We start from the raw sequence: 26,220 nt of genomic DNA, 5'->3' as shown, positions 1-26,220 counted from the left end.
TATCTCGAATAAATGCATTTTGTGAATTTTGTACTAATTGTACTCTATTAGTCACGGCAATTAAATCTTTTTCGCATTTTTCTATTTTTTTTCCTTGCTCTTCAATCATATTTCTATTTGACTTAATAACTGTTAACAGTGATTCATTCATTTTTAATATATTGCTATCAAGTTTCAAAATCATTTTCCCAAGATCACTTAAGGTGAAGTCAGATTGTATTACTACAGAACTGCATACACCTTTGTCCCCTGGTGGTTGTATATCCTCCAAAATTGAAATATAAGATTTCCCAGTCCATTGAGATTCAGTCTGTTTTTGCAGATCTAAGTCTCCATGGACTTCTCCTACCAGGTTCCTTGCCGCATCTGGCGTTTGTAAATCCAGTCGGCTGTTGGGGAGGCTTCGGGCCATTGCCAGGACTGATGGAGGCAAAGATGTAGCCCCCAGATTGTCCTCCTTTGGCTCTTCCATCACTCTTATCACGTGATGGTCCATCGGTCCTTGTTGTTGTTGCGAGGGTGATGATGTATATATCCTCGCCTTCCTTTTCTGCCCATAGGAAACTTTACCAATACAAAACTCAAAATTTCCTGCCGGCCAACGGCCTAACCGGTCTAAGCCAGTCCAAGCCGTGCACCCCTTCGGCGTGCACGGCTTAGGCGTGGCGCCGGCGGCCAGCGGGGCGCCACCCCACCGCGGTTTTTATAGTCAGTGGGGAGGGGTGTCCGGTGACGTCACAGCTCTGCGACAGAGCTACTCACGAGTCCCAGGTGTTCCTCGAGCCGGCAAGCAGCGAAACGGCAGGGTGAGTGAACCTCCTCCTCTCTCCTTCCTCACTCCCCGTTCTGCTTCAGTCCCACCGCGGTTTTTATAGTCAGTGGGGAGGGGTGTCGGTGACGTCACAGCTCTGCGACAGAGCTACTCACGAGTCCCAGGTGTTCCTCGAGCCGGCAAGCAGCGAAACGGCAGGGTGAGTGAACCTCCTCCTCTCTCCTTCCTCACTCCCCGTTCTGCTTCAGTCCCACCGCGGTTTTTATAGGTCAGTGGGGGAGGGGTGTCGGTGACGTCACAGCTCTGCGACAGAGCTACTCACAAGTCCCAGGTGTTCCTCGAGCCGGCAAGCAGCGAAACGGCAGGGTGAGGTGAACCTCCTCCTCTCTCCTTCCTCACTCCCCGTTCTGCTTCAGTCCCACCGCGGTTTTTATAGTCAGTGGGGGAGGGGTGTCGGTGACGTCACAGCTCTGCGACAGAGGCTACTCACGAGTCCCAGGTTGTTCCTCGAGCCGGCAAGCAGCGAAACGCAGGGTGAGTGACCTCCTCCTCTCTCCTTCCTCACTCCCCCAGCCTGTGATGCTTTTGACACATCATAAGAACATGCCAAAGTGGGTCAGACCAAGGGTCCATCAAGCCCAGCATCCTGTCTGCAACAGTGGCCAATCCAGGATATAAGAACCTGGCAAGTACCCAAAACTAAGACTATTCACGTTACTGTTGCTAGTAATAGCAGTGGCTATTTTCCAAGTCAACTTAATTAATAGCAGGTAATGGACTTCTCCTCCAAGAACTTATCCAATCCTTTTTTAAACCCAGCTACACTAACTGCACTAACCACATCCTCTGGCAAACAAATTCCAGAGTTTAATTGTGCGTTGAGTGAAAAAGAACTTCTTCTCCGATTTAGTTTTAAATGCCACATAGTGCCCCCTAGTCTTTCTACTATCCGAAAGAGTAAATAACCGATTCAACATCTACCCATTCTAGACCTCTCATGATTTTAAACACCTCTATCATATCCCCCCTCAGCCATCTCTTCTCCAAGCTGAAAAGATAGATGGTATTTTAAAATTGTGGTTTAACAGAGTAGATCACTCTTGTTACAATAGTCTGAAAATATATCTCAAGTTTAGCCCATAGTTAAGTTGCATAACTCAAGCACTTTGCCAATTGACTCAACCTAGATAGTAGTAATTTGGTCAATTGATCTTTCGCTGATCAAGAGTGCATGAAGGATATATCACGGCAGTCACTTTGCTCTCTGCTGCAATTGGCTCGTCTTTCTGGAGAATCGGAGTCCCTGTCAGCATGGAGGGAAACCAGTTGGACCACCTGTGGGCAAATGACAGGTTAACACTTTCATCTTAGGGCAGCAGACACGAAACCTCTGTAAATTACATAGGCAGGGGACAGAAGTGTGAAGATAGGCTTGATCTGCAAAGGCCAAGTACTCCAAAGTTAATAGAACAGGGAATGTGCTGAGCAGTCCTCAGTCCTGAAGCTTAGGCTTCAGCTTTATTAAAAGTGCTGTGTGAAGTGTGTGGAGGTAGAGACCGAATCTATAAGTCCAATGTCTTTTTTCTTCATCAGGACTTTATGGTATAGGATGCAAAAATCGATATTGCTTGGTGATTTCCACAGTCTGCTAGCATAGGATTGGTGGGCTTCCGATATAACTTCTTAGCTGGTACACATATGCATATTTTTTCATGGGGTTTGATGGCATGATGTTAGAAGACATCTGGCAAACAATACTGGGCCTCATAACTAGATTATGAAGTTTTTGTCAATGCCACAAGCTTCCTAACTAGCTGCTCCCCGGTGGAGAGGGAAACAGATGCTAACACTTGCAACTGCCCAGCCCAGCATCTGGAACCACAAGTATTGTGTGAGTCGGACCCGAGGTGTGTTAGGGAAGACCAGAGAAGCAACAAAACAGTGATGATGGTGAGCAGGAAAGCTGCTGTCAACTTGATCAGCTGTTTGCTGTTCGAGGAGAAGACCCTTTGCACCACGGAGGAGTGGCAGTTGGGGGGGGCGGACCCCCATGGGAAATAGCAGCACCAACATGGAGGACCATCATCTTCCCTTCTAGCTGGCATGCACTGCCTCTATTGTATGCAAATCTATCTCATGCATAGTCATTGTGGATATCCTGAAAACTAGGCCTGTTTGTGGCCCTCAAGCGTGGCGATTGCCCGTTTCGAGGGGACCTGCTCCAGTGTCGGAAGTGAAGGTGAGCACGGTGGGTACAGGCTCTGGTTTTAGAGCCAGATGGTTGCAAGTTCAAATCTCAAGTTCCCCAGCTGTAAATATAGGCTCCAGTACAGTGATTGATGGAAGTGTTTAAAACTTATATCTGTTACTGTAGCTTTTTCCTGTTACTTTTTTTTCAGGTGTGAGTGTAGCATCATGTATGGCAATCCTGCATATTTGGCAGTATTCAGCAGGTTCGATCAGGATCCACTAGCTCTAAGGAGGGAAGATTATGAAAATGATGCTGCTACTATTGTACAGAAATGTGTAAGTAATAGAATGGGTTACATTAAAATGGGGGCTTAACACAATTTTTATATCCCTGCTATAAGAAATATTCTCCTGAGGTTTGAGGAAGAAGTGTATATTTAGTTACCCGCATACCTTTTTCTTATCCCATGTAATCTTCATATCATTCATGTACCTATGGGACTGTATAGAAAACTGGCACAAAAAATGCTGACTTACCCCTGATCTTGCGTATCTGTCTCCTTTCCTAGAAATGCAAATATTCCTCCTTGCAGATGTTGCCACTTACTCTCAACTGGGGAGCTAAATTTGTATTTTGGGCCTGATGTTGAAAGTGACCCATGCCCAGAAACTCAGTTCTGTGTTCTTAAGTGATGCTTTGGTAAATTCAGCCAGGGCCCAGTTGTATGTAAACTATGCACGTAACCTGGTTTTGCACACATCTTTTGTGTTTTATATATAATGATTTTTCCTTGTAACTTTTTTTGGGAAAATTATAATAAGAGATGCATTGAATGAGAATATTTTTTTTGTCTTCTGAAATAGGAATTTTTGTCTTTTCTTACAGTTAGAAATCTATGAAAATGATTGGACAGGCAATCAGCAGTTCCCGCAGAGCAGGAGGAGAGGTAAAAATCCATGAAAGCATACTTATTTATTTATTTATTTAACAGTTTATATACCGAAATTCTTGTAAGGGTTTACAAATCAGTTCGGTTTACATTGAACAGAAAACAGTGCTTCGGTAAATGAAAGCAATTACACAGAACATTAACAGAGCTTCAAATGTGAACAATTACAAAGAACTAATAATAAATATCTTATTAACCAACAAACAAGCAGAACAACATTTAACATTTGTACAGAAAACAGTGTCCCAGAGAGAGTAAATATAATACATCCGTGGTCGCAGAGGCTTAGGCTTAGGTCTTGAACTAAGAACAGAAAACTAGGGGTTGACGCTAAGGTATTGCACCAAATTGAAATCATGGAACAGAGGGGCATATAAGGTGTGTCACTGTACAATATAATAAACGGCTAGTGGGGTGAGGAATAGGTATGTGAACCGTAGTGAAGGCAACAGGAGCTAAGTAGAGGGGCAAAATCTGGACATGAAATTTTTTTGACTAAGGAGATATAAATGAATAGGAAGGGTGTAATACTGCTGGGGAACGGGAGGAATTTAATTCAGAGGATTATCTGAATGGGAAAAGGCCTGATTGAACAACCAGGTTTTGAGTCTTCTACTTCCCCATTTCAAAAAAAAAAAAAAAAAGTGAAGGCCGACATAAATTTGATGTTTGCTATGCTGACCAAACTCTTGCTGTACCTTATGCATGCAGAATATTTGGGGTGCTGATCCTAGAAACATATTCCTGCTGCTGAGGGATAGCTAGGCCTGGGGAGGATGTGTGCAATTCCCATGGATAATATATGTTGATGCTGAGGCTGTGTTACCACAGGCTGTTTGCTTGGGAGGCTGTTTATACAGGATACTAGAAGTTCATCTGAAATGCTGGTTAACATGTAATCTTTCTTGTTATGACAAAGTTAATGTGAATGCTTCAGTTTTACTTATTTCTCCTTTCCTCTTTTGAACTTCATAGCACTATCAGAATTTCCAGCTCCTAGGGGCTTGGTGTTTTGCTGAACAGTCTTTTCCTCATCTTGAACCTGAGCCCTACTGCGCTGTCTGACAAAGGGAAGGAAAAGGACCCATTGGCAGCTCTTAGAGTACGAGACATCATTGCACGTACAAAGGAGGGTGTGGGCTCTCCCAAACTTGGACCTGGAAAAGGGTATGTGGCGATATTCTAAAATCTGTTCTGAAAACTGTAGATGTGTAGGAAATCCCACAGTTCCCTGTACATACCCAGATCAGTCCAGACAGCTGGATTTTGCCTCCCCTCCAGCAGATGGAGACAGAGACGTCTTGACTGACTACCCTATACCTTGAGTTGCCACCTGCAGTCATATGCAGATAGGATAGTATTCCATTTGTTTACTAATCCCTTGACATCTAATCCGGACCAAACTTCACCAGATGATTCTTTTCTCCATTGACTGTGCAAATCTTCATTCTCTATCAGTGGATGAATAAGTTTCTTTATAGATTTTATATATTCTTTAGGCCTAATTTCAATACCTAAGTCTCACATTATTAAACTATGGTCAGACCACCAAGTTTGCAGTACATGAAGATTGGTCACTACACTAACCCATTCTTCTAGGCAGAACAATAGGTCAAGAATGTGTGCTCGATGAGTTGGAGACTTCACCAATTGGATACGATTTACTGCCTTCATCACTGATAAACACCTCTATATGTGGAGAAGCACTATCCTCAGCGTGAATATTAAAGTCCCCAGTAAAGAAGGTCTTAGAGCATATAAAGCACTCGGAAATTAGGTAGTCAGACATTTGATTCATTTGGCTAATGTGTTTCCTGGTGGGGGCGATACAAAACACACATCACCCAGTCAATCTTAAAAATGACTTATTTGGAGATGGCGATCTACAACAAATCCTTGTGTATATAAAATCGATATACCAGCCCCCTTTCCTGTTGGTCAAGCATATTGCACATATTTAAAAATCTCAAGGACACTACTTGGTTCAAAAAGAAAGTATATGCTCTTTAAGCCAAAATTCTGTAATTACATCAAGATGAAGTTGATCAACTATATTCAATATGTAACACTTCCTTTGTATAGACCTAGCATTAATATATCAAGCTTTAACTCCCTATCCTCCACTTTCCTATGGACTTTGAACTTCCCTCCAGGACCTTTACAACTTTAAAGATCTAGGTTGTACTTCAGCTGTATATTGGTTTTGGACTTTAGAATTAATTACCATTCCAAACCCATGCTGAAGGTGCATTAACAATACAGTGACAGTAGCTATGTCCCTGTTCAAGAGGGCTTATAATCTCAAACAGGCCGATGACAGTAGTGCACAGTTTAGCACGTGATTGGCCACGCAATTCTTGCCGCGGGCAACCCCCCCCCACCCCCCCCCCCCCCCCCCCCCCCCCCCCCCCGAAAATTAATAACGCTCATCACATGCAAATGCATGTTGATGAGCTAATTAGACAGTTCCCCGGGATACTGAAAGTAAAATATTTGGCCAAGCTGCACATTTTACTCTCAGAAATTAGTCTGAGGAACCAGAAATTAAAAAAAAAATAAAATAAATCTGCCTGCTGGTCCAGCAGGTTAGAAAAACAGATGCTCTATTTTACTGGCGTCAGCGGGTTTGAAAACAGACGCTACTAAAATAGAGCGTTGGTTGGCGGGGACCCCACTGACAGCCACTTCTATTCGAATAAGGAGGCACTAGGGACTTACTATTGTCTCTAGCGCCTCCTTATTAGCGCGACCCCTCATTTACATCAGAATCATGCACCCAGGAGAGGTGGGTGGGCACGTGTTGGGAGAGTAGGTGCTTAACACGGAGCGCCCTCTCTCCTGCGATTTTTACTGTATCGGACTGAAAGTTTGTAGATGAGGCAGTGGAGGGTGGAATGGCTTGGCTAAGGCACAAAGGTGAGTGTCAGTGGGAGAACTGTGGGATTTGAGAACTGACTTCCTTGGTCTTGAGCCTGTTGCTCTATCCACTAAGCTACTCATCCGGTCTAACCACGAAGCTGCTTGTCCCACTTCAGTGCTTCAGAAAGTAGAAAAAGTGTTAACTTGTCAATAACATTTTGTTATAAGAAAACTTACAAAGCTTGGAAGGAGGATATTTCATAAAACCAGATGCAAGTTTTTAAGAACTGGTAAAGTTTCTTTCTTAAAATCTGTTTAAGTGACTTGCCTGAAATAGAAAGTAAGATTTTTTCTCTAAAAGAGCATGAGTAGCTTTCACTTAGCTGTAGCATTTTGGTATACTAAAGACCTAATTTATTAATTAAAAAAAATGTAAATCTAAAATGTTTTTTCTAAAACAAATGGTTTTTCTGTTGGGATAGTCTTTTTCTGACTAGAATCCCCTCATAACAGCTGTGGAGAACAATAGTAATACAAACTGGTATTCCATGTAATTCATAATAAGTGTTTGTTTTATAAAATTAGAAACAAATCTTTAATATTGCTACAGTGGTGTTGGTCATTTCTCTTGCCAGTCACGTTTTCCTTTTTTTTCCCATGATGATCTAGCATAATGGAAAGTGGTACTGTGGCAGTTTGCCCAGTACGGGCCCATGTACTAGTTTGCTATGTGCAGGACAACCATTAGCAGTGTTTGAGTGGTAGGATGTCTGCAGAGAGGGTAATAACACTGTTAAATGATAATCTTCAACCTGTCAAAATTTTTTGGAGCGTGTTGCCAGATTCCCAGACGTTCTGTGATTTAATTTGCTGTTTCTGTTTAGACATCAGGGATTTGGAGTCCTCTCGGTGGTTTTAGCAAATCATGCCATCAAACTGCTCACCTCTCTCTTTCAAGACTACAGGTGGAGGCCCTCCACAAGGTGAGTGGCTGCAGTGAGTGGTCTTATCTTAAAGTGACTTTTTTTTTCTCTTGTTCCAAATGGTTGGACTTTTACAATTCTGTTTCTGAAATACTGTTGTGTAGGGCTGGGAGACAGATGGGCCTCCAGCTGAGTTGAGTATTATGGCTCAGAGCACATCCATACAGAGAATTCAGCGACTTATTGACTCGGTTCCGCTCACAAATCTCCTTTTGACTTTGCTTTCCACTTCATACAGAAAGGTAAGGCTGCCTGTGGCCAGTAGTTCCGAGTTCAAACCTTCTCGTCACTTTTCTCCTCAGTAATGAGAATTCAGTGTATGTTTGGTATATAGCAGAGGTGGGATTTTGTTGCATTATCTGCCGAATTAAATAAAACCAAATAAAAAAAAAAAGGCCAATCCAGAAAAACTTATAGTACTTCAGATTGCTTTATTTATTGATTATTTCTAGAAGTCCACTGACCCAATATACGTATGTATGCATTCAAGGATGAGGCACAAAGGGACCATTAGAATTAAACAGGAGTCATTGGTGCCATGAAGATTTATTCATGTAGAAAATACACTTGTCATTACTGAAGCATTTAGCATACAGTTGACCACAGATGAGTAGAGTACAAAAAATGTAAAAACAGTGGATAAACAGGTTTCTCAATTACAAAGCCTTTTGAGCTCAAAATGGCTGCAGATTCAGTGCCATCAGAACAAGGGCCTAATAGAAGGGTATTTACATCAATATAAACTTTCAAAAGTGAAAACTGGCGCTGCATAAATTTATTGATTTTTTATATTCTGCTTTTTTGCTCTTTTTTTCAACACTTCAAAGTGGATTACATTCAGGTACTGTAGGTATTTCCCTATCCCCAGAGGGCTCACAATGTAAATTTTGTACCTGCGGCAACGGAGTGTAAAGTGACTTGCCCAAGGTCACAAGGAGTGACAACGGGACTCGAACTCTGGTCTCCCTGCTCTCTCGCTGCTCTGACCACCAGTCCACATGACTCCTGATCAGCGAATAATGTTAGAAATAACAAAGTACCCGTGGGGTGCTATGATGGTCTCGTTATAGAATGTTTTACATTTATTTGTGAGGAAATTGAATGGGAAAGATGCCAATGTCATAAAGACTGTGTAATTGAGGAGAAATTAATTTATCAGATGTTTTTACATATTTTGCCCTTAATATAACCCGTAGGAAATAGACCTGTAACTTGTCATTCTACCTTCCTGTCAGTGCAGCGGATGGCAGTTGCCAGGTCGTGGGTCAAGTTTACATACTTGATATCTCACACAGGACCTTGTGGAAGCAATTTTTGGCAGCTTATGGCAGTTGTTGAGACAGCCGGGCAGAAAGAAAGAAGGCTATGATGTGTACAGGAATGACAACTCAGAGAAAATGGAAGAGGTGGCCCTTCAGGAGCTTGCAGAAAGGGTGGTAATTTCTAACAGAGAGAGGTAGAATGTTTGCTCATTTGACAACACAAGTTATTTTCATAGGCACAGGACATTGTGGTTAATGGTTCTTTTTCATTGGCAAAGCAAACTACACTGAACAGCAACTGTACATGTTGGTACATAAACTCCACTGCTTCTGCTTTACATACTAATAATATACTGAGGTGATTGCTTTGCTGTTTCAGTAGAACACTATTCATTCTCCATGGAAAAGCAAGATGCACAGTCCCACCTATGGGTGATCTCGTCGCATGGCATTATATACAGAGAGTGACAGCTTATTAGCTAGAAGAGCAAAGAGTGTTCTGAATGCATGCAGTAGGCATTGCACCAGGCAGTCCTCAACAAAATTGCCTCAGCCCTTTTTCGTTTGCAATGTAGCTGGAATTGAACAGCAGCACTTCCTTACTTCAGAGTAAGTCCCCTCAAGTTTCTTGTTCCTTATGTGTCTTCATCTCATTTTTTTCTAATCCTAGTTCTCACTAGTTTATTTCCAAAGAAAAAGGATTCTAAATTTCTTTGATCTAGTAAGTCTTTTTTCCAGCCATGGCTGAAAAGAGGGTTTCTGGATTTGAGGGGCTCACAGTGTAATTCTAAAATGCCACTGATGGACAGTTTTGCGCTAAGTGCATCCACTATCTGAGAGTGAGCCATGATGTGATAAGTTGTACAGTTCATGGATGCTCCTGAGGACAGCTGAGCTATGCAGAGTTGCCTGAGAACAGTGCCTGCTGCACATGCGCAAAATATTCTAGGCTATTCTAGCTAATAAGCTGCCACTCTCCGTATATAGTGCCATGTGGGACAATGGAGAACACCAGTTGCAAGTGAGCAGCTTTGTTTAGCCCTTGCTCTGCTTTTGTTGGACAGGGAACTCTGCACAGTAATTACCGAGTTACTCCTCTTTTTTGTTGCCAGGCTTGTGTCTTACAGCGTCAGAGAAAGGGTTCCATGAGCAGTGATGCCAGTGCCTCTACTGACTCCAATACATACTATGAAGATGACTTCAGCAGTACTGAGGAAGACAGCAGCCAAGGTAAGGCTCCTCTTCTGTCACTCGAGCAATGGGTGGGCTGTGCAGAACTTAATGCACTAGATCTGAGTGTATGCCTAGTAGAATAACTCCAGGGCAAGCCCAGTGGAACGATGCAGAAATCAGTCTTACAGTAGGACTCTATCCCTGGAATTTTAATTTTGTAGAGCTGTTTTTAGTTCACTTAAGCTTATCCTGAGTCCAGATAATTTTCTAGATCTCATATAGGGAGATGTAAAATTTCAGAAGTTTTTGAAGTTATGGAAAACCTCTTTTGGAATTCCTTCCCCTCCATCCCTTTGAATTTTTGAAAATAAAATCTCTGCAATACATCTTTATCCCTTCCCCCTCCCCCATATTTTTCTGCCTTTTCCCCCCCTTAATGCTTGCAGATTTCCCAGATTACATCTTTGAGAAGATTCCTGTCTTAATTTTTCTACATTTCTTGCAGATGATGATAGTGAACCAATCCTTGGGCAATGGGTTTGAAGAGACTATATCTCCAAGTAAAGAAAAGTTACATCTCCACCACCACCACCTCCGCCTCCTCTAGAGAGTTCCCCAAGAATGAAGAGCCCCAGCAAACAAAACGCAGGGGAGAATGGGAACATACTTGCCAGCCGCAAAGACCCAGAGCTGGTATGAAATCATTTGCATCTTACTAGAGGAGGTTTATGATGCATGGGATCGATTTAGACTCCTCCCCAGAGCAAGTCTGATTTCACAGAATCCAGTCTCACTAGAGTGGGGAGGAAAAGTGAAGGAGTACTGGCAAAGTTTCTGGAGTTATTTTATCTGGAACAATTACTCGATGTATTGCCCATTACTATAGCAATTGCATTTTGAATGGCAGCACCTTCTGATTAGAATGAAGGGAATGTCAGATTCTAGGTGCAGTCAGGATTTTGTTTTGGGGAACTGGATCCCTAAGTCTTGTTTAACTTAGAATGAGCAAATGGAATGATTAAGCACTCATGTTTTTAATGTGGAGCTAAGGAATCTCTAGTGGAATGTCTCATGAAAGTGCTTGTCCAGTTCATTTTCACTCTCCTGGTTTTCCTTACTGCATTCTTCCTGATCCCTTTCCCCTCTCATTATTTCTCCTCCATCTTACCTCTTCCCTGTTTGCTTCCTCTCCCTCAGTTTTTCACTGCTACTCCCTCTTTATCTTCATTCCTCATGTCTTACTCTCCAGCTGTCTTTCACCTATTCAAATGCTTCCATTTGTTCTTTGTGGTACATAGCTCCTTTTTCTTTCATGGACCCTTTTGCAGTTCACTGGAAGGTAGAAGGCATGAGGAAGTAGAAATATGAGACACAGGAGAAATTCTTCTGTTCAAATGCCACAAGGACACATTAAGTTATCAGACCATACCTCTGGTGATAAACTCTGCCTCCCAGAGAGATCCTGCCATGCTGGTGTTTAGAGGTCCAGTTTAGGGATCTTTGAGATGAGGGTTTAAAGGCTATGGAAGATATCCATTTCCCTATGATGACAACCCCAGGGCAGTCAAAAACATGTTTTGATATGGAATTGGGTAAGAGAGTTGCTAATGTTCCAGAATAGTGTTCCTTAGGGAACTGTTTCCACTGGCCTGCTGCTGTGAAAATCCTGTCTGCCCAGGCAAGGAATGTTTTCACATGAAGATTTTGTCAAGAGGATGGCTAAGGATGTCCTGTTAAATTTTCAGGAGGCAGGTGCATCCAGGACACCTCTTCTTGGCCTTCTCAAATCACTGTATGCCCCTAAAGAGTTGCGTCAATCCACTCTGTTTTCTAGAATTACACAAGAAGATGTGGGAGATTCCAGGTGGAAAGGAAGTATCCAGGCAGCTAAGGGATTTAACAAGCTCCAGTTTTGACACCATAGTGTGGTTGTTGATACTTCTCTGAAAAGGACTAGAGTCCTTGCTACCTGTTAGACATAAATCCTAAATGATGAACTTTTTGGGAAGAAGCATTCTCTGAATGCTGTGCTTGAGTTCTTCACAGCTTATTACCAGATTTCTAGCATGCATTCCCTGTACGTTCCCAGATTAGTCCAGACTCCTGGTTTTTGCCTCACTGCCAGCAGACATACTTGGAATATAATCCTCATATGGGTCATGGACTTTGCTGACTTTTTCCTTTAACCTTTAATTTATAAGATTTTCCAATATAAACATCAGAACAGCAAAGAAAAGTAGTACATAGAAATACAATTCAGTTAAGAGCATGGCTCAATCCTCTTTCGTTCACAGTATGGGTGTAGAATCACCACATATCAAAGAAATAAACCAAAGGATATTAAGGAATGACAAACTCTTTGTAGCTTTTGATTCCTAACATGCAGATCACGCTAAGGAGGAGTCAACCTCAGATGAAAATGTTATTTCATCTCTGGGTAAAGCTTGTCTGTCACTAATAAGCTGAGTCAAATGAGTAGGACCATAAAACGTATTTTATTCCAGCCAGCTTAACAATACATTTGCAAGGATAATTTAACCAGAAAAAAATCCGGTAATTGCTGAAATCCAGACCTAAGTTGCGACAACTTGGCAGCATCAGGAAACATGGCCACCTTCAAATTAAAAAAAAAACAAACAAAATTTATCTTAAGAAAATATAACGTCAACAAGTAGTCCCTATCCGCGTCATCAATAAATTTACTATCAATATAGAGGGAATGATTTCTTTGTCACCGGATATATCTAATAGCAGTCAAATTAAAAAATAATAAAGGACTTTTAAACAGTGGCATATAATAAATGCTGGAGACAGGAAGAATTACTTCTTAGGAACTTTCAAAACCTCAAGGAGATATTTCTTGAGTATTTTCATAGGTGTCCTGCTAAGAGCTAACATCAAGCATCAAGGACTAGGACTGAGAAATAAAATGAATGGACACCCCAGAAGCAAGATTAAAAGGGGGATGAACACTAGAGGCTCTACCCGCTGGATCCAGTGGTGAGAGAGCATTTGCGTTTCCCCTAAAGTGGATACACTAGACTGTGCCGTCTCTAAGTGAACAACTATTCCAATGGAGGGAGGAGCAGTTTGAAAGGATGCACACTATAGATGGAGTCCATCATTAAACAAGCCTTTGACACAGTAGCAATGGCCTTACAGATTGCTTCTTCTTATGCCCTGGTAGCTCGTTCATGCCTACTTCTCTTGCAGGCGGTGGATGATGCTGATGTGAATCCCAGAGCTGCTGTGGAACCTGCCACCGCCTTTTTTAGCAGACACTGGCTCTGATTTAGTCCATACTTCAACCAGAGGAGTGGTCTCAGTGGTAGCAGCCAACTTTGGAGGTTACAGAATTGGTCAGCTAACGCAACCTCCAAGGGCCAGCCTTACAAAGTTACCCTTTAAAGGATGACTCCTATTTGGAAATGAATTGGAAAAGCTAGGCAGTAAATGGGGCGAGCCTCCCGGCTACCGGAAGATAAGAGGAAGCAGCTGCACTGCCCCGCGTCTGAGGGGTCGGTCCAGGGGCTCCCAACGTTTCCACCTCTGCAGAAACTCAACATTTCAGAGGTCTCGGCCCTTTGGGAGAACTCAGTCCTTTCGTAGTTCACAATCCAAAAGTGTCAGGTTTGGGTTCAGGGTCATCCTGAATTTTCCAGTGAAAGTTGGCCAACCCATCTTCAGAACGAGGCGATAGGGGTTGACTGTCTCTCTTACTAAAGGTGGGTCGTGATCATTTCAGACAAATGGGTACTGGAAGTCATATGAGAAGGATATGCGCTGGAATTTCACAGCACTCCTTGGGACCTATTCATGTTGTCTTCTTGCCACTCCCAGCACAAAAAGTAGGCAGTGGAGATTACTCTTCTAAGTCTCCTCAGGATGAGGGCTGTAATCCCAGTACATACGCCCCAAGAAAATATGGGGTGTTGTTCCATCTATTTCATTGTACCCAAGAAAGAAGGTTCTTTTCACTCCATCCTGGACCTCAAGAATGTCAACAGTCACCTATGAGTGAGTCCTTTCTGCATGGAAACCTTTCGCGATTCAACCGCAGAGTTCCTAACCTCTCTGGATCTATCTGAGGACTACCTATGTATTCCAATCTGTCAAAAACACAAATGCTTCCTACACTTTGCAGTACTGGGGCGTCGTTATCACTTAGCCACCGCCCCCAGAACATTTTCCAAGATTACAGTGGTCGTAGTGGCAGCATTAAGAAGAAAAAAAAAAAAATCCTGGAATACCCGTATTTGGACATCTGGTTGATCCGGGCAAATTCCATGGAAGAGTGTCTCCGGGTGACCAACAAGGTGACCCTCCTTGCTTCAGGAACTCGGTTGCTTCGTAAACCTTGACAAAAACAGTCTCAAACCCTCCCAGTCCTTGGAATATCTGGGAATCCGGTTCAAACACCAAGCAGGGCAAGGTCTTCCTCATCCAGATATGGCCTGTTTTCTGAAAGGGGTGAAACACCATCCAGCCCTCCTACGGTAGCTGGTTCCCTTGTGGAATCTTAATCTAGTATTGGAGGTTTTGGTAGGGCCCTCCTTTCAGCCACTGCGCAGTCTTTCCTTGCGTTTATTACCCCTGAAAAATGTTGTTCCTGGTGGCTATATGCTCGGCACCGGCACCCGCATCTCTGAACTACAGGCCTTGTGTCGAACTGTTCCTCTGGATAACTCCAGGAACGTTACAGCTTTGTACCGTTCCATCCGTCTTGCCAAGGTAGTCTCCGTGTTTCCTATTGAATCGGTCCATTTCATTGCCATCCCTAGATAAGCAGAAGGAAATGGAAGAATACTCCCCTCAGTCATTTGATTGCCAGTAGGCTTTTGGTGCTGTATCTGGAAGATTCAGAACTGGTCTGAAAGATGGACTGACTGTCCTTCACGGTGGAAGGAAGAAGGACGAACCAGCTTCGCAGGTTACCATAGCTCAGGGATTAAGGAGGTGGTCACAGGAGCCTATGTGGAGACAGGAAAGCCATTACCCCTTCAGGTTAAAGCTCATTCCACTAGGGCTCAGGCAGTCTCATGGGAAGAAGCTAGACTGCTGTCTCCCGTTGACATCTGCTGAGCGACGACGTGGTGGTCCTTGCACACCTTCTCCAAGTTCTATCGGCTGGACGATCACGCCCGGGAGGATGCGGTCTTTGCAAGGGCAGTGATAACCAGACCGTGGGCAGTCTCCCTCCCTGATCGGGATTAGCTTTTGTACATCCCATTGGTCTGGAGTCCATCTGACCTCATGCAAGGAAATGGAGAAATTACTTACCTGATAATTTTGTTTTCCTTAGTGTAGACAAATGGACTTTCATCCCACCCACGGCTGCCCAAGAACTGTGCCAAGGATTTGCCCGTGGAGTGGATATTGATTCCAAGAGTTTACGGGTAAGCCGTTATCCAATCCTAAAATCAGGGCATTTATAATCTTCCTGGGGTTCAGTGTTTGAGTACAGTTACGATTATCTGTTTTTAATCAAGTTTTTTCGATGGTAGGTCCACAATGGCTTTTAAAGAGAATACTGGAGGGCTGAGGTCCCTGAGGGGGGGGGGGGGGGGTGTATGTAGGGTGGAGTCAGGTAGCTTTGAAACCTGACTCCGTCTCTATCTGCTGGCAGAGAAGCATAAACCCATTGATTCTGAGTCCATCTGTCTATACTAAGGAAAACGAAATTATCAGGTAAATAATTTTGCCATTTTCAATATTGACCCTTTAAGGTCTGATAATTGAAAACACCTAATTTTCCCCATGCATAATGGTAAGGTCTTAACTCAGCCAGGTTTTTGGGTATGAACTATTTGCTTATACGATGCCAGATGTTCTAAAACTGTTAAATATTGGAAATTAACTATAGCTATGTTAGTCTTGGGAAATTTCCTGATTTTTTTTGGCCTTCAGTTTCCTCTCTTTCTGCTTTTTCTTCCAGCTTGATTAGAACCAGTGATGAATTTCATTCACAAATACATGGGGTTGTTTCTCCTACTTTAAGAGGCCATTCCACTTTTCTAGTCTAGTCATTGAAGTAACAGTCCTGTGGCATGGAGCCATGCACCAGAGCTTCTTCCAGAATGCTGCATCATGGACTCTAAATCCGGCCACCAGGTGTTAACCTTATTGATGACAGCTCTTCTCTGCCCCCTGAGGATGTGGACACTGTCTCTGCCACCCTCATTGGCCGACACAGGGTGCGGAAGACCCTATCTTTGAACTAAATCAGGGGCCTTGTGCATGGAAGTGCAGAGCACCTTGCTACAGGGCTGGCCCTAAGCTTCTTTCTGGTTATTATGGGTGTGTTGTCATAGCAAGTGAAGGTTTGCAAGCGAGGCTAATCTGTAAAAATATTCCTGTACATTCAAGCAATGACGGGGTTCAAGCTTGTGTAAACTATGATATGAGAACATTTAAAAGCATTTTTTTCTAATATCTCTCCAGTTTTTAGGTCTTGCTTCTAGTATTCTGAATTTCATCACTTCATCTATGCTGAATGCAAGAAATAACTTCATCCGCACTACCTGAGTGTGTCCCTGACGGAACAGCACATGGCCACACTGGCTAGCATCATCAAAGATGTGGATAAAGATGGATTAAAGGGTCAGTATTGAGGGTCATTTACACTGGAAGATGGAGTGGAAGAATGTAACAGAAATGAGAATTTTGTAATAAATTTTGTTGGCCATCTTTTTTATAATAATACAATTTTTATGAGCCATCCTACACAGAGAAGGAAAGAGTACAATATACCAAAGCTATATGGTGCTTATTTTTCATACAGTATCAACCCCATCCCATCCCTCTCCCACCACCTCCACCCCCTCTAACTTATAAAATTCAGTGACATGAATTTACTTAGTGGATATTTAAATAAGTGCCATTTCAAGAGCTTCTGTTGGCCGTCTGATTAGAAACAGATACAGTGAGTTTTGCAGAGGAGTTAATAAACATGTAGATAAAGGTGAACCGATAGATTAGTGTATTTGGCTTTTCAGAAGGTGTTTGACAAGTTCCTCATGAGAGGCTTCTAGGAAAAGTAAAAGTCATGGGATAGGTGGCGATGTCCTTTCGTGATTCAAACTGGCTAAAAGACAGGAAACAGAGTAGGATTAGATGGAACAATTTTCTCAGTGGAAGGGAGTGGGCAGGTGGAGTGCATCAGGGATCTGTATTGGACCTGTATTTTTCAATATATTTATAAATGATTTCAAAAGAAATACGATGAGTGAGGTAATCAAATTTGCAGATGATACAAAATTATTCAGAGTAGTTAAATCACAAGCAGATTGTGATAAATTGCAGGAAGACCTTGTGAGACTGGAAAATTGGGCATCCAAATGGCAGATGAAATTTAATGTGGACAAGTGCAAGGCGTTGCATATAGGGAAAAATAACCCATGCTATAGTTACAACAATGTTAGGTTCCATATTAGGTTGTTAATCACCCAAGAAAGAGATCTAGGCGTCATAGTGGATAACACATTGAAATCGTCTGTTCATTGTGGGCTGCGGCAGTCAAAAAAGCAACAATGTGGGGAATTATTAAAAAGGGAATGGTGAATAAAACGGAAAATGCTATAATGCCTCTGTATCTCTCCATGGTGAGACCCCCACCTTGAATACTGTGTACAATTCTGGTTGCCACATCTCAAAAAAGATATAGTTGCGATGGAGATGGTACAGAGAAGGGCGACCAAAATGATAAAGGGGATGAAACAGCTCCCCTATGAGGAAAGACTAAAGAGTTTAGGACTTTTCAGCTTGGAGAAGAGACAGCTGAGGGGGGGATATGATAGAGGTGTTTATTATGAGAGGACCAGAACAGGTAAATGTGAATCTGTTATTTATTCTTTCAGATAATAGAAGGACTAGGGGGCATGCCATGAAAATAGCAAGTAGCACATTTAAAACAAATCGGAGAGAAATTTTTTTTTTTACTCAATGCACAATTAAGCTCGGAATTTGTTGCTGGAGAATGTATTTAGGGGTGGCCATTTGTGTAGCTGGTTTTAAAAAGGTTTGGATAGTTCTTGAAGGAGAAGTCCATTAACTGCTATTAATCAGGCTGACTTAGGGAATAGCTACTTCTATTACTGGCATTAGTAACATGGGATCTATTTAATGTTGTGTACTTGCCAGGTTCTTGTAACCTGGATTGGTCAGTGTTGGAAACAGGATGCTGGACTTGATGGACCCTGGGTCTGACCCAGTAAATGCAATGTGTTATGTTCTATTTGGTCATCTTTTCACACCTTCATGCCCTACTGCATGTCTCAAGGAGACAGTAACTTGGAAAAGCATTTCTGCATAGCCTATTCATCTAATAGTCCACTCGTTATATCCATTAGTCCACTCTCCACTTGGTGGGATATGGGGTGTCTGTCGGTAGTTGTTCCATAATGCACCCCTCAGATTGAGACTTCCCACGTGTTATCTATAAATAAGGGTTTCATAGACAACAGGGGAAATCAGTGACACAGAATATTCGCCCTCCTTCTTGGAGAGTTGACTTACTTCATTGAAAACTCTGGAGGAGAACAGAGGGCTCACAAAGGAGCGCCTGCATGCACTAACTCCCATGCAATGCTTAGGCTTTCTGAGAGCTGGGTCCATGTTGGAGCCGTCAGATGATGTCACGCTTGCGTTATGGCTGACTCATCCTGCTGTCCTGTGGAGAACCCCTGTCTACAGGAAAGTAAATGATTTCCCAGTCTTTCTGTCCATCTCTGGGGTTTGACCTGACTTACAGCTTCATGGTGAATGGTATTGCCATCTTGCATTTACAGCTTTTTTAAAATGGTCAATTTCATTATATTCTGAAATTTTACTTCAGTCTCATGTAATGCTTGTGGTACTCATCTTTTGTTTCCTTTCTTAAAATGCAGGTTCTTCAGATGAAGATTTTGCCGCTGCTCTGTACCATTTTAATCATTCTTTGGTGACTTCAGACCTTCAGTCTCCTACGTTACAGGTTAGTCTGTTGGATTATGACATGTTCAGAGTATCGGGGCTGCCGATACACCACCTGACACTGAATAATAGATGGTTGAAACTTGCTGTGAATATGAATTTGTCATGCAAAAAAATGATGGCAGTTTAACTTTCTTACTTGATTTTTAACACAGAATTTTATTTGTATTTCTTTTGCTGAGTAGCAGCAGGATGGCAGACTTTATACATGGGTGACATCATCTGATGGAGCCCGTCATGGACCTTTGATCTCACAGATTCTAGAGCTTTCAGTGTGCTCTCCTGAGCATGTGCAGCTGTAGTTGTTTCCCTGTCCTCTAGGCAGAGCCATGTGGTCGCAGTATTCAGTTTTGGTTTCTGCCTCACAGCTACTTCTATGATTTTTTTTCTCGAGCTGCAGCTGTTTTTTCTAAGAGAGCCTTTTTCATTCCCTTATCTTATGGTATTTTTTGTTTTTTTTGTTTTTCTTTTTTTCCCTCTTATTTAAGCTTCTACCAGCTGCATGGCAGGCTTTATGCTATGCAGCCTGGAAGAGTCTGCTTTCTTTTCTTAATAAATAATGCTGCATCTGCAGCATATATTTCTGTGTCCTCTCCTTAATCTGTTTGTGCCTTTGTCAGGTGCTGGTGGGACTGGCACTGGCACTATGCAGTTCGTGTGTGGATCATGTAGGCCTCTGGGCTTGAGGACTCACTTGAGTTCTCATCCAGGCAGGAGCTCCATGTTATGTCATCCAACCGCTGAGCACTGACTGAGATCCAGGCAGTGAAAGAATCAAGGAGTGGATTGTTCCTGTGGGGAGGAGAGCTCATCCTTCCAACACTCCTAGGAACTAGTCTCAAAGGGCCTCTGGTGCCCTAGACTACATAGACGACTCTCCTGCTTGTCAGCTTTGGCAATGCAGTCCCCTTGAGAAAGAGGGTGAACATGAGTCCAGGCCATCAGTATTGCTGCTGCACCATCAGTACCATGCCTGAGATCAGTTGCCCGTGCATGTCCCATACCTGAACACGGATGGTCTGACACATTGGTGTAGGGGATGAATCGAGCACCATGGCAGTCCTTGATGCCATTGGGACTGCCCTCGATGACAGACGTGATGGACACCATGAACGTACATGATACTGTCTGGCACCATGGATGCCACAGAGTGCCATGGCTGCCATCGATGTGGTCGAGGCATTTTCAGAGCCATGGAGCGCCTTGGGCATAGCTGGGCGGCTATGGATTTCAAGCGCCACAGATGTCTTTAGTGATGGATGCCATTGAGCACCAGGGCCCTTGAGTGTCGGGAATGAGTATTCTGGGTGCACCATGAGCAGCAGCATGCGCCAAGAACACTTGTCTGGGCGGCACCTTTGGTGTAGGTAACAAGTGCCATCACAGTGCCCAGATGTGCATTGTGTGCACCATTGATGCTGTGGAGCGCCATGGATGTCAAAGCAGTCAAGCACCATGTGGGAGCCAAAGCTGTTGAATGTCTTGTGTGCCATCGTGATCTGTGGGCATCATTGACACTGCAATGCGCCATCGACGCCTTCAAGAACCATAGGTACCGTCAAGCACCGGGGGCACTGTTGAGGCCATCGATCTCCATGGTGCCATTGACACTATGGGCATCAACAAGGAATCCTAAACTCTTGAGTGCTCCGGGCCCTGCTGAATGCTTCGATGCCTTCAGAACCGTGGGTGCCATCGATGCCTTGGTACCAATGTTGCCTTCATGTGAGGTGGAGAAATGGGTGCCATTAGTTGTCTGCCATCAAGGCCTTTAAGCTCTGTGGTGCCATTGAGCGCTATGGGTGCTATTGAGTGTCTTCAGTGCTGTTGCATACCGTTGATGCCCTGGACATGACATTGTTCAGTGCCATAGGTGCAGTTGGTCACTGGCGACTATGGGTGCTGTCAAAGCTGTGGGCACTGGCAGGCATGGTTGGATACCGCAGGGTGCTGTCAGTGCCACAGCTTACCATGGATACTGTTGGGAACCATGGGTTTCCTTGACACCATAGAGTTCCTGGGGGGGAGGGGTGCCATTGATCACAGATGCCACGATTACGAACATAAGAACATAAGAAAATGCCATACTGGGTCAGACCAAGGGTCCATCAAGCCCAGCATCCTGTTTCCAAAAGTGGCCAATCCAGGCCATAAGAACCTGGCAAGTACCCAAAAACTAAGTCTATTCCATGTAACCATTACTAATGGCAGTGGCTATTCTCTAAGTGAACTTAATAGCAGGTAATGGACTTCTCCTCCAAGAACTTATCCAATCCTTTTTTAAACGAAGCGATGCTGTTAAGCGCTGCGCAGCAACAGACGTCACAACAGGTCCCACAGAATCGATGTGCAAGATCATCTATGTGTTGGTTACTAAAATCATCTCAATGGGAGTTTATCAGAGCTTTGCTAGACAGGACTATATCCATAACCTTCCTTCCACAATAGAGGGCTATCAACTTTATATCTGCAGTGGATAGGAATCAGAAGAGCCAGCAGACATCAGCATAGGCATGTTCAGGATGCTGGGTCTTATGGTGTCCACCGTATATGTCACTTCCTTGGCATGTCTCCACATGAGCAGAGCCCAATGAACCCTCAGATCTCAGGGGCTGCAGGCTAGGAAGGATCTACTGGATTGCATCCATGTCACACAACCACATAGGGACTCTCTCAGCCTTGGTGGCAGGACGATTCCTGTTTGGTCAGGTGTCTATCTTTCCAGAATTCTCACCATGGATGCATTCTACCTAGGATGGGGAGCTTATGTAGAGGAGTTCTGCACCTAGGGTCTTTTGGTCTCCTCAGGAAAAGCATCATCAGATAAACTTTCTGGAGCTAATCCAGTACATGCTAAAAGCTTTCAGAGATTGGTTGGCCAACAAATTAGTTCTAGTTTAAACAGACAACCAGATTGTGATATAGTAAATCTACAAGCAGGGGAGGTATGGGATCATACCTCCTGTGTCAGGAGAATGTCCAGCTGTGGGACTGGGCCATATCTCAGGGGATGGCTTTCAGGACCACATATCTGGCAGTTATGGAGAATATCCTGGCAGACAGATTGAGTCAGAATTTAGTTTGGTTCCCTGATGGACATCTTTCCGAGAAGTGGTAACCAATCAGGCTGGGGTGTTCCTCAAACCTCATTCAGGATCAGGGCAGATTGCCCTATCCCAGCCTCAGGTCTCTGACTCTCATTGCCTGCATGTTGGAGGTTTGACCTTGCAACTCCTTAATCTGTCTGACAGTTATCTTGGATTCTGTTAACTACACGAAAGGATTCTTCCAGAAAGTCTGATGGACTTAAATGTGGTGTGAGTGGAAGGCTCTAGATCTTTTCTCTCTACACCTAAATTGCTTGTGTACCTTCTATATTTGTCCAAGTCTGGTGTCAGGACCACCTTAGTAATTATTCATCTTAGTGTAATTGGTCTTATCCTCTATGCAGTGCAAAATGCCGCACAGTTTCGCAGGCTGAGTAACAGTAAATGTCGGCAGAAAAAGACCCAATTCTGCAAGGTGTGTAGTTTTTGTTTTTTTTTTTTTTAAATTACATTTTTTGGGGGGTAATAACTGCTACTCCATGCAGGTTACCACAACGTCTTCTGCCAACCCATGCAGGTTCTTAAAGGAAATAAAAATAATAATAATTCCCAATATTGTATTAAAAATATTAGTGGCTGCTAGGAGCAATTTAAAAAAAAATAAATTTGATTCCAAATGAGTGTTAGCTGTGTTTGTGTGTTAAATATTGCAGCATGAATAGTGAATACAATTTATTTTTCACGTTGTTAATGCTACACTGTCTTGTGGTGGAGTTAAAAAAAAAAATAAATAAAAAAATCCACAAAATTAAATTCCAAACCTGGAATAGCGCACCAGGGACAGTGGTTTTAATTATGGGTGTGAAGTACTTCTGTGGCAATCTGGATGAGAAAGAAAAGTAAGATGCACACTGTCATACAGTGTTGCTAACTCTGGGTGCCTTAAATGGCTACTGGTCTCATGCACAATACATGTATAGTTAAGGGTGCTTAATGTGGAAATAAAGGTAATGAATATCCACTGTATCTCTTCCCTGGGGTAGGCATGCCATCTTATTTCAGAGCAATGTACAGCATTTAGAGCAGTCAGAATTTAATTGACTGAATATCTACTAACCCCTGTACAATACTTGTACTCTGTTTACTGAGGAGCAGTTTGAAACTGGCAGATGCACTTTGGCCTCAGCCAAAGGCAAACCCAGGCATTCAACAATAAAATGCAGAATCCCATTCTGTATCATTTCTACCTTCTCCCTGCCTTATATATACATACTACACTGCTACCCCCTTCCCTCGCATATATTTCCACCCTACCCCATACATACACATAGGTTGTATAATTTTGTACTACCAAGTTCTCTTTTCTTCAGGCCACCCAGCAGTCTGATCGTTTTTTTCATGTTTGATTCTAATGATATGCTGATGCTCTTTTCTAACAGAACACCTTGCTACAGCAGCTTGGAGTAGCGCCTTTCTCTGAAGGGCCGTGGCCTCTATACATTTATCCCCAGAGCCTTTCTGTTCTTTCCCGACTTCTCCTCATCTGGCAGCACAAAGCTAGCTCACAGGGAGAACCTGATGTCCCAGAGTGCCTTAAAATCTGGGAAAGGTAAGGAAAAGAGCAATGATCGCGGCCATATTTTGTTTTTCTAATGATTGTCCCTCTTGGATGGGAGTGAAGGCTATAATGCGAATGGGGTATGTGAAATTGTTGGGAGTAGTGGAGATTTAAGTAAAGTTGAAGAGAATAGACTGGTTTGGTAAATCAGGACCCAGCTGAGATTGGGGAGAGGAAACTGGTTTGGGTGGAATCAGGGTCTATCTGTAAACAGGAAATTGAGGTCTTGATACTTGTCATTTGTTTTATCAGTGAAGTATAAGGAGATTAAAACATTTTTCTTGGTCACTTGTAAGCTCATTAATCATAGACATCCTTGTTAATCTGCTTAATATTTATCCTGTACTTGATAGGTTTTTGGGGACACTGAAGCAGAACGCCCTGCAGGGATTGCTCCCGAGTGACACAGAAGATCTAAATGTTGACCACCTGCAACTGCTTTTGCTTATTTTCCATAATTTCTCTGAGAAAGGACGCAAATCCATCTTGATCCTCTGCATTCAGACTCTTCTGGAGCTAGCAGCCAATATGGAGTCTCAGCTGCAGGCTGTACCACTCATCCTGGCTCGTCTGCTCCTCATATTTGATTATCTTTTACATCAGTACACCAAGGTTCCAGTGTATCTTTTTGAGCAGGTAAGAACAGCAATTGTGTGCTATAACACTTAAAATACTAATTATGCAGATAGCAAAACCAATTCTTTGTTTATATTTTGTTGACCACATCTTCCAACACACTTGCCATCATATATTTATGTTCCTGACTCAAGTATTCTGCCTTCAACTAGTCTGTTTTACATATGTTTCATTCCTGTTCATCCAGTCAGATCAGACCAATGGGTTATGCACATGGAGAGCAGATGGAGACAGAGATAAACAGACTTGCTGATGTTACTCCTTATATATTTGTGCTAACCTCAGCATGCCTGTATTCTTTCTCCAGCACATGGTAGGCAAGCAGGCCTGGTAGGCTGAACATGAAGTGAAAGGCTAGTTCTCACTCCCACAGTTGAGTGGGGTCCCTAGATACTCCAGAGGTGAAAGCCTTACACCCTATCCCTCTGAGCAGTCAGAGGCAGGGGGCTTCCATTGGGTTTTTGGAGTAATCCCTCCACTCCTATTCTCCCCTCCCCTCCTTGCTGCTGCTTTTCTTATTGACTATTCTGACAGAAGGGGCTGTTTCTTTAAAGATTTTTTCCCAGCTTCTATAACCGGTTTAGTAAAGCAATGTGTCTTAGCGTCTAGACAGTTGAATCCAGAACCAGTAGGTTATGCACCTTTACCAGCAGATGGAGATGGAGCAAAGCTAACGTCACAGGATATATATACGCCTGCGGTGACATCAGCCCACCAGTGATCTCCGATTCTAGCAGATGGTGGATGTGCATCTCCCTACTGAGGTGGCTATTAAAACAGTCTGGTCTTCATTCTAAAGCACGTGGGGATAGACTTAGATGTAAACATGTATACTCTAGAGCAGTGGTTCTCAACCGGTGTGTCGCGACACACCAGTGTGTCGCCAAGCACCGGCAGGTGTGTCGCGGCTCCTGGTGTTCCACTGCCCCGCTTGTGCTTCCCTTCTCCCCAGGCGCGGGGCTGAAGAATGGAGAGACGCTGCACGCCACCGCTGGAGGCCAGGCCGGCGGGGCTGAAGAAAGAAGAGACGCTGCGCACCGCTGCGCGCCGCTGCGCGCCGCTGCTGGCGGCTGAAGAGCGGAGAGACGTGTGCCCCAAAGCCAGCGGGGCCGAAAAATGAAGAGACCTGCGCGCCACCGGCAGCGGCTGAAGAGCGGAGAGACCTGCGCGTTGACAACAGTGGGGCCGAAGAATGAAGAGACCTGCGCGCCGCCGGCGGTGGCTGAAGAGCGGAGAGACCTGCGCGCTGATGCCAGCGGGGCCGAAGAATGAAGGGACCTGCGCGCCGCTGGTGGCTGAAGAGTGGAGAGACCTGCGCGCCGACGCCAGCGGGGCCGAAGAACGTAGAGACGCTGTGCGCCGCTGCCGACAGCTGAAGAGCTGAGAGACCCTGCGCACCACAGGAGGTGGCTGGAGAGACGTTGTGCATGCGGGAAGTCAAGCCAGAGGCAGCTGAGAAGTGGAGGCCAGGCTTATTGGGCCAAACAATGAGAAGACGCTCCATGTGAGCTTGTGTGCCTGTGGTAGAATGGGTGCATGAGTGAGAGCTTGTGTGTCTGTGGTAGAATGGGTGCTTGGGTGCATGAGTGAGAGCTTGTGTGTGTGTGTGTGTGGTGGAATGGGTGCGTGAGTGAGAGCTTGTGTGCCTATGGTAGAATGGGTGCCTGGGTGCATGAGTGAGAGCTTGTGTGCCTGTGGTAGAATGGGTGCCTGGGTGCATGAGTGAGAGCTTGTGTGTGTGTGGTGGAATGGGTGCGTAA

General features: G+C 43.8%; 1 protein-coding gene across 1 annotated transcript in view; it reads left to right on the top strand.

Annotated features, from left to right (window-relative positions):
• UBR4 (ubiquitin protein ligase E3 component n-recognin 4) overlaps nt 1–26,220 on the top strand; it is a 351,227-nt gene that overhangs the window by 32,993 nt on the left and 292,014 nt on the right. Inside the window, 19 exon segments of the mRNA XM_029579045.1 lie at nt 3,172–3,209; nt 3,211–3,255; nt 3,257–3,298; nt 3,849–3,863; nt 3,865–3,909; nt 4,888–4,923; nt 4,925–5,079; nt 7,656–7,729; nt 7,732–7,754; nt 7,859–7,996; nt 10,129–10,246; nt 10,695–10,726; nt 10,728–10,758; nt 10,761–10,882; nt 16,631–16,703; nt 16,706–16,789; nt 19,075–19,160; nt 23,646–23,815; nt 24,178–24,460. Of these exon segments, the coding sequence (XP_029434905.1) occupies nt 3,172–3,209; nt 3,211–3,255; nt 3,257–3,298; nt 3,849–3,863; nt 3,865–3,909; nt 4,888–4,923; nt 4,925–5,079; nt 7,656–7,729; nt 7,732–7,754; nt 7,859–7,996; nt 10,129–10,246; nt 10,695–10,726; nt 10,728–10,758; nt 10,761–10,882; nt 16,631–16,703; nt 16,706–16,789; nt 19,075–19,160; nt 23,646–23,815; nt 24,178–24,460 (1,610 nt within the window).

Source organism: Rhinatrema bivittatum, chromosome 15 (genome assembly GCF_901001135.1).
Source record: "Rhinatrema bivittatum chromosome 15, aRhiBiv1.1, whole genome shotgun sequence".
Lineage (NCBI taxonomy): Eukaryota > Metazoa > Chordata > Amphibia > Gymnophiona > Rhinatrematidae > Rhinatrema > Rhinatrema bivittatum.
This window is presented reverse-complemented; position numbering and strand designations above follow the sequence as displayed.